Here is a 9,258-nt window from a genome sequence, read left to right as displayed (position 1 = left end):
AGTCAAGCACCTGGTCTGGCCTGGCTTGCTCTGCAGTGCTGCTGCACACTAGGGCAAGGGCTGTTGTGGCCAAGGGAAATGCTTAGTTGTGAGAGACAGAGATTCCTTAGATCCAAAACAGCATCTGAAAGGGGTGGGTGCAGCCATTACTAACACTTAAGGAGGCAGTGGGTCAGGAGCAGCCCAGAACTCTGACTGGGGTTGGGGCTGCCACAGACCATACTCTGACTCATGCCAAATACCTGCTCCAGGCCCTCTTGCTCCAGCACTGTTTCCCTCTGACACAGGATACTGGTGATGGAATAGGGGAGAGTATGCACTTAGAGGGAATAGAGTCAGCTTGGACCTGGGCCAAGAGTCTTCTGCTCTGGCAACTTGGGACCCACCACCACTCCCAATGGGGTGATATTGGCCACTGAGCAGGGGAAAATCTTCATCTCACACCTGGCTCTGGCCCTAGCCCCTCCAACTCAAGCCCCACCACCTACCAAGATGATAATTGATAGCACACCCCAGGAAGATGTGACTCATGCTCACATTAGATCCAGCTCTCCTCCCATCAAAGCCACTGGGAACATGCAGATTATACAAAGATTCTCCAACACAAGGATACCCTTTTAAAATTGAAATGCAAAGCTGTTTTACCTAATTTCATAGAGACAGAAATTTAAGCAAAATGAGAAGACAGAGGGATTTGTTTCAATTGAAAGAACAACATAAAACCTATAAAAAAGCAACTAATGAAACTCAAATAAATAATTTACTAGATAAAGAGTTCAAAGCATTAGTAATACGAATGCTAACTGAATTAGTGAAAGAGTAGATCAACACAGTGAGAATTTTAACAAGAAACTGGAAAATATAAAATATAACCATTTAGAACTGAATAATAAAATAGCTGAAGAAAAATACACTAGAAGGAATTAACAATGGCCTAGGTGACATAGAAGAACACATTGGTGATATGGAATGATGGAAATCAACTTCAGAATAGCAGAAAGAAAAGGAAGTTAAACTGTTACCAACGTTTGCATTATAGGAGACCCAGAAAGAGAAGAAAGAAAGAGGTTGAAAATACATTTGATAAAATTATGGCTCAAATAGTCCTGAAACTGAAAAAGGAAACAGATATCCAGGGATAGAAACACAGAGGATCCCAAACAATATAAACCTAAACAGACTCACATCAAGACATATAATGATTAAAATGGCAAGAGTAAAAGACAGAGAATTCTAAAGGTAGCAAGAAAAAAAACAAAGAGTCATATAAAAGGCAACCTCCATAAGACTATCATCTGATTTTTCTGCAGAAACTTTGCAGGCCAGGAGGGAGTAGAATGATATATTTAAAGTGCTAAAGGGAAAAACCTGCAACATAGGATACTCTACCCTGCAAACTAGGATACTCTAAACAGAAAGATTACCATCTTGAACTGAAGGAGAGAAAAAGAACATCTCAGATGAGCAAAAATTGAGTTCATCAATACTAAAACTAAATTAAAAGAAATGTTAAAAGTTCTTATATAACTGGAAAAGAAAAGGCTATAATAAGAAGTAAGTATCTACAATGGAATATTACTCAGCTGTAAAAAGCAATGAAACTGGGACATTTGTAGAGACATGGATGGACGTAGAGACTGTCATACAGAGTGAAGTGAGTCAGAAAGAGAAAAACAAATATCATATATTAACACATATATGTGGACTATAGAAAAATGGTACAAATCAACCCGTTTGCAAGGCAGAAATAAAGACCCAGATGTAGAGAACAAACATATGGACACCAAGTGGGGAAAGCAGGGAGGGTTGGGGGGGAATGAATTGGGATATTGGGATACCAAATTGTACACTCTAAATATATGCATTTTATTGTCTGTTAAAAAAAAAAGTAAGTATAGGAAAAAGGGAAAATCCTACTAGTAAAGGCAAATATATAGTAAGGGCTGAGGATGAACCACTTTAAAAAGCTAGTACAAAGATTAAAAGACAAAAAAATTGTAAAATCAACTTATAATTACAATAAGAGTGAAGGGATAAACATGAAGAAGTAAAATATAACATCTAAAGAACAAAATGTGGGGGAGGATAGAAAACTTGTTCTTTTAGAATGTGTTTGAACTTAAATGACTATCAGTTTAAAACAAGTAGGTATAGGTTAACATATATGAACCCTATGGTAACCAAAAATCTGCAGTAGATACACAAAAAGTAGAAAGAAAGGAACACAAGCATACCACTAAAGAAAATCATCAAACCACAGGGGAAGGAACTAAAAGAAAAAGATGAGAAAGAGGAACTACAAAAACAACCAAAAAACAAATAACAAAATGGCAATAACTAACTACATACCTATCAATGATCACTTTAAATGTCAATGGACTAAATGTTCTAATCAAAAGACATAGGCTTGCTGATTGGATACAGAAAAACAAAACAGGACCCATCTATATGCAGCCTATAAGAGACTCACTTCAGAGTTACAGACACACACAGATTGAAAGTGAGGGGATGGAAAAATATATTTCATGCAAATAGAAATGACAAGAAATTGGAGGTAGCAATACATATATCAGACACAATAGACTTCAAAATAAAGTCTATAACAAGACAAAGAAGGGCATTAAATAATGATAAAGGGACCAATAAAAGAAGATATAACAATTGTTAACATATATACACCCAATAGAGGAGCACCTACATATATAAAGCAAATATTAACCAACATAAAGGAGAAATTAACAATAATACAATAAAAGTAGGGGACTTTAACACCCAACTTACATCAATGGACAGATCAGATCATAAGACAGAAAATCAATAAGGAAACAGTGGTCTTAACTGACACATTTAGATAGGTTAGACTTAGTAGATAACTACAGGACATTCTATCCAAAAACAGAAGAATACACATTCTTTTCAAGTGCACATGAGATGTTCTCCAAGATAGATCACACACAATAGGCCACAAAACAACTCTCAGCAAATTAAGAGGATAGAAATTATATTAAACATTTTTACCAACCTCAATGGTATGAAACCAGATATATATACATATATATATATATATAATGGAATATTAGTCAGCCATAAAAGGAATAAAATTTTACTATTTGCAGGAGCATGGAAAGAAGGACTTGGAGGGTATTGTGCCAAGTGAAATCAGTCAGTCACAGAAAGACAAATACTGCACGATATCACTTATTGGTGGGATCTAAGATACAGCAATCCCACTATTGGGCATATACCCTGCAAAAACCATAATTCAAAAAGACACATGCACCCCAATATTCATTGCAGCACTATTTACAATACCCAGGACATGGAAGCAAACTGAATGTCCACCAAGAGATGAATGGATAAAGAAGATGTGGTACATATATACAGTGGAATATTAGCCATAAAAAGGAATGAAATTGGGTCATTTGTAGAGACATGGATGCACCTAGAGTCTGTCATACAGAGTGAAGTAATTCAGAAAGAGAAAAACAAATATCATATTCTAACGCATGTATGTGGAATCTAGAAAAATGGTACAGATGAACCTATTTACAGGGCAAAAATAGAGATGCAGATGTAGGGGACAGACATGTGGATACGGAAGGGTGGGGTGGGATGAATTGGGAGATTGTGATTGATGTATGTGCACTGCCATGTGTAAAACATAGCTAGTGGGAACCTGCTTTATAGTGCAGGGAGCTCAGCTTGGTGCTCTGAGTTGACCTAGATGGATGGGATGAGGGGGTGATGGGAGGGAGGTCCAAGAGAGAGGAGATATATGCATACATGTAGCTGATTCACTTTGTTATACAACAGAAACTAACAAAACATTGTAATGCAACTACACCCCAATTGAAAAAAAAAACCACTCACACATATAAAGAATAAACTAGTGGTTACCAGAGGGGAGAAGGAAGGGTGGAGAGCTAAGATAGGGGTAGTGGATTAAGAGGTACAAATTACTTTGTATGAAGATATATTGTACAGCACAAGATAATATAGCCATTATTTTATAATAACTTTAAATGGAGTATAATCTATACAAATATTGAATCACTATGTTGTACATCTGAAACCAATATAATATTATAAATCTACCATACTTCAATAAGATAAAATATGTTTTCTCTATCATTTTTTTCCATTCACTCAAAATGTTTATATCCAGATTCCTGTGTGATGATTGTTAATTATCATAACATTCTTTCCAGATGGCCTCAGGCAGGGTTGTGAAGCTGTCAATTATCCTGGAGATATTATATGGGATTCTCCATAAATAAAAAAATAAATTTGCTCATAACTTTTCCTATTACTCTGTCAGGAATTTATAAAAATTATTACATGTTACTGAGTACTTAGAACTATGCCAAAGAATGGATAGTAGGAGGATAACAAGGAAGGGATTGTATGAGAGACAGTCCCCCAAAAAATGTTTCACATTTGCTAACTAATTGTATTAAAAACAAGAATGTACAGCAGATGATTCCAAAGCTTTAATCTCTCTGACAAAGATTATAACTTTTCTGTCCTTCTCATGCTGGTATTAAAGAGTTTCAAGTCATTTTGGGAATAACTTGAGCCATCAGGCAATTTCATTCTTTCATGCATAATTTACGTTTGAATTGTGTATGTTCTTATTGCAGGCATATTAAGCTATGGTGAAGTTTGCACATGATTCCTTTTAATTGGTTTAGTTAAGAAACTTTGTTCAGCACCTGTATGCAAAGTATGACATTGAGAATAAAATGATAGGTGATTCTTGATATGAACATGTTTGCAAAACTGGGATCAAAAGCGTGGAAGATAAACCTAATGTCTTTTTTTTTGAGCTAAAATCTTGGTCTTTCAAATAATGATTAATGTATAAATCCATCATTGAATTAATGGTTCAAGACATCCTTGCCAAACTGAAGTGGTAGTGTATAAAAATAAATGCATGCGTGTGTGTGTGTGTGTGTGTGTGTGTGTGTGTAGTATATGTATCATATAAATACGTATATTAAATATATCTATATTGCTCCACCTATATGCTTATCAGACTAGAAAAACATGAAATAAAAGCTGAATTAGAATTGCTTTGTCTAGCAATCTTCTTTCTCAAAGTTTTAATATTTATTATCATGTTTGTGTGTGTGTATGTGTGTGTGTGTCTAGGATTCATATTTATATCAAACATAATATAATAAAATAGAATTAATATAATATATACCCATCCACCTATATGTCTGTCTGACTAGAATAACATGAACTAAAACATGAAATAAAAGCTTAATTAGAACTGCCTTGTCCAGCAATCTTTCTTAATGTTTATTCTCAGAAAGAGTGCAGCCAAGCTCCCCTCTCTTTAATGTAATGTGTATTCTGTATTCAATAAATCCACCAATTGTCATGCATCTGTGGAGCTACTACCATGTGTCTTTGACTTCTTGGGTGCAGGAGAAATAGCATGGCCTATATATTCCATATTCTGCCATGCTTATCTTCAACCTGCTTGTCCTTCCCCTGCTCTGTTCTATATAGGAGGTTTCGCCATTATAGACTGTTTCCCAGACTCCCCAGTGAGTCAGCTTCAGTCTTAGGGAGGTAAACTTTAGAGACTGAAGGGTAGAACAAACAGCAGCTTTTCCTCCATAGCTCTAGCCATTGTTAAGCCTGCCTTAGCTTAGCTTTCACCCAATGAAAGTACCACATCTCTCCAGCCTACCATTAATAAGAGCTTTTTGCTACTGCTAATACATTGGTTACCTCACTGTTCCCTCTTTGGCTTTTCAGCTCCTCCATCATCTGTGCAAAAAAAAAAAAAAAAATTACCTGCGTTAAAGCCCATCTGCTTTAAGTTCTCAGGGTTCTCACTCCTGGTTTCATCTTGATTGATTTGATAAGACCAGAGTTTACAAACAACGAGGCATTCAGAGCAAATGTTGGAGAATAAAGAAAGCTGGCAAAACAAACCACATATTTCAGAGTTTCTACTTTCTTCTGAGTAAAGAGATTCCCCTCATGATCTTGAATTTTAAGAAAATATTAAAGGGGCATTGACTTCTTGAATATTTTGATAATAGCAACTAAATATTAGCATGAAAGTTTTCATTCTTCTTTTAGTTGTGTAGCTTCCTTTCTTCAAATGAGAGAAACCTTTCAATGTATTCATTGGGTGAGATTTAACTGGTCTGTTTCACAATAATCAATCAGCACATATTTCTTGAATTTTTGCTGTGGACAAAGCATTGTTATTGAATAAGGAGAAACAAAGACATACAAATGCATGTGCAAGGAAAAGCTTGAAGGTGAATAATTAAAACGTATCCATCACCATTGCTCTGAAATGTTTACTGATTTCTAAAGCAAAGCATTGGAATTTGAATTTAGAACATTTGTTTTGACAAATTTAATTCTCACAGAGGGGTAAAAATGAATGTACTTATTTTTATAAGCAGAGACAACCATTACTCACATTCTTAACTACAGCTCCTAAACCATTCCTTATCTTTTCCATGACAGGTAGGCAGCTGACAGTTGGCTTTGAATGTCTTTCATTCTACTCACATTTTTTTTTTGTATGAGGAAAAACTGAAGCCAAAGAATCAATTTGAAGAGAACTGTAATTTATATCCTGAATCAGAAAATATGATATTTTCTTTGATCACGGTGTTTTTTAAAATTCAGAGTTTAATTTAAATCTTAGCCAGCTTCCTGGTGCAGATTAAATGCAATTACCACAACATCTAATTTGTAGGTCATATTTCATAAAAAGGACCACTATGATCACATACATGTAAGACTATTTTCTGATATAAGGCTGCATTTAGCTCATTGAAACAGATAATAAGTGTTAATTTTCTGATCTAAAAGCGTTATATACTCTCAATGTAACATGAACTGAGGAGACTTGTTTAATAGGATTTAATGTTTAATGTTGGACTCAGTTTCTAATTTTATTTCTAAAAGAACAAGCTTATTAAATGATTTAAATGCAGTAATTACTAATCAAATGTGCTAGAGAAAAAATATTACAATTTACCATAGCTTGACATTATTTATTCCTCCATATACAACATTTGCTTTAATGAATTTGAATAATTTTATAATCAAATTACTATTTATTTGAAAATGCAAAAATTCTGTAATAATTCTTAGATAAAAGTTCATAACTTGCATACATATTTTAATGAAACCTCCCTATCTCATTTTTATTTTTTTTTTTTTTTTTTTTTTTTTTTTTTTTTTTGATTACTAATTGTGTATTGAAAGCAGTAAGAGGTTCCACGACACCAAATAAACCAGTTCTGAGGTTTTCCCCAAGATAAAGTTTAACAGCTCCAGCTTCTTCAGTGTTTATCAAAATACAAAAGAAAAAAGTAGAGGTTATCATTTTTGATGGCAAATCTGACCCTTGCAGGCTGAGGGAGTGAAAGCACATGTAGACAGGGGCTCCGAGGGGCTGGGGCTCAAGGATGACCACCCGCGCTCCTGCTGGTGAGACCCCAGAGAGCCCAGAGCAGGCAAGCAAGGGGACTGCAGGGCTCCCGCTCCAACCAGAGCGTTCCAACCAAAGTGCCCATGCTGACCCAAGAAAAGGCCAGGGTTCCTCCAAGGGGTCTGAGAGCGGTGGCTGCAGCCTCCAGCCCATCTCCTGGGCGGCCATTAGCACAAATACAAGCACAAACGCTATGGGGTGTGGGATGACCCGAGACAGAGCAAATCACAGGGACCCTATTGTGACCATGCAGAATGGATCACGGCTGGTTCTGCCCCGTTTCACGTTCCCAACGGGAAACAGACCACCAGTGGACTGGACTCAGGCCATTACTGCAGAACCTACACTAGGCACATTTCTCCCTTCTGTGTGTTCAAGTGTTCTCCTTATCTTGTATTTGTAACTATTTTAAAAAAATGCACTGAGTTTGGGTTAAAAACCAACCATCAAAATGGATCTCAACAGATCTAAAGCCCAGAGGAGAAGCACTGGGCTCGTCTGACACAGCGACTCCTGGATGACCCGTGTGCCTAAAATCCCTTCTCAGTACTAAACAGTGGGTTGATTTTCTTTTTACAATAAAAAAAGCTGAGTAATATTGCATAGGAGTACCAGAAACTGCCTCATTGGAAACAAAAACTATTTACATTAAATAAAAACCCAGTTGCAGGCTGCGTCTGCACATTTACAGCATGGTGAAGCACACTGTGACCGACCATGGAGACAGCTTCTGGCACTCACACCACAGGGGCACGTTTGCCACATGAGAGTAAAGCGAGGGTAGAAGGAGGGAGTGAGAGGGGAGGAGAGAGGAATACAGCTCACTTCTGGTTCCGGAGCTGATTGGACAGCCAGTCCAGTCCCTCATAGAGCCCATCCCCGCTGGTGGCACAGGTGGCCTGAATGTACCCGTTCCTGTGGCGCAGAGAGTGTAGGCCCAGCTTGTCCGTGATCTCAGCTGCATTCATGGCATTGGGGAGGTCCTGTTTGTTAGCAAACACGAGCAGAACGGCGTCCCTGAGCTCGTCTTCTGCCAGCATCCTCATGAGCTCCTCGCGGGCCTCATTCACACGCTCTCTGTCATTGCTGTCAACCACAAAGATGAGACCTTGTGTGTTCTGGAAGTAGTGGCGCCACAGAGGCCGGATCTTGTCCTGGCCACCCACATCCCACACAGTGAAGCTGATGTTCTTGTATTCCACGGTCTCCACGTTGAAGCCTATAGTGGGAATGGTGGTCACGATTTCACCCAGCTTCAGTTTGTACAGGATGGTGGTCTTTCCCGCAGCATCTAGGCCCACCATGAGAATGCGCATTTCTTTTTTGCCAAAAAGGCCCTTGAAGAGGTTTGCAAAGATATTCCCCATGTTGTTGACTGGTGGGAGCAACACTGGCCAGAGAAACCCTCGGCGGCCGCGGCGCAGCTGCTGCTTAGAGGCAGGCGTTGGTTTCGCTCCCACAAGATCCCTATCTCATTTTTAAAATGAAAATAGATAGATAAAATTATGTCATACAAAGGAAAGCCAAATGAAAAAGCAGATGTTTTCTGAACAAAGGAAGTTTAACTTGATGCAGTGGTGGAAATGAAAAATTAATTTGGTGAATTAGAGCATAAGAAATTTGACAAAAGCTATTTTAATAAAGCACCCAAGTCATAATTAAAGGAGAATCCTTTATGCACACAAAGATATTTCCTAGATAATTTTTTCCTCCAAATTAACCTAGTAAAATGAGATGGTTCCTCAAAATGTGATTTCTGTTCTGCAATCTACTTCCCATGCTTT

At 37.5% G+C, this 9,258-nt stretch overlaps 1 protein-coding gene across 1 annotated transcript; it reads right to left on the bottom strand.

The window, feature by feature from the left end:
• Positions 1 to 8,055: 8,055 nt before the first annotated feature.
• LOC130842328 (ADP-ribosylation factor 1-like) lies at positions 8,056 to 8,933 on the bottom strand. Its single transcript, XM_057718971.1, has one exon. It carries the CDS (start codon positions 8,839 to 8,841, stop codon positions 8,296 to 8,298), a length of 546 nt encoding a protein of 181 aa, XP_057574954.1. The 5' UTR covers positions 8,842 to 8,933; the 3' UTR covers positions 8,056 to 8,295.
• Between the last annotated feature and the right edge of the window lie 325 nt (positions 8,934 to 9,258).

The sequence above is a fragment of the Hippopotamus amphibius genome, chromosome X (genome assembly GCF_030028045.1).
Source record: "Hippopotamus amphibius kiboko isolate mHipAmp2 chromosome X, mHipAmp2.hap2, whole genome shotgun sequence".
In the NCBI taxonomy this organism is placed as follows: Eukaryota; Metazoa; Chordata; class Mammalia; order Artiodactyla; family Hippopotamidae; genus Hippopotamus; species Hippopotamus amphibius.
Note: the sequence above shows the minus strand (reverse complement) of the source record. Positions and strands in the feature narration are given on the sequence as shown.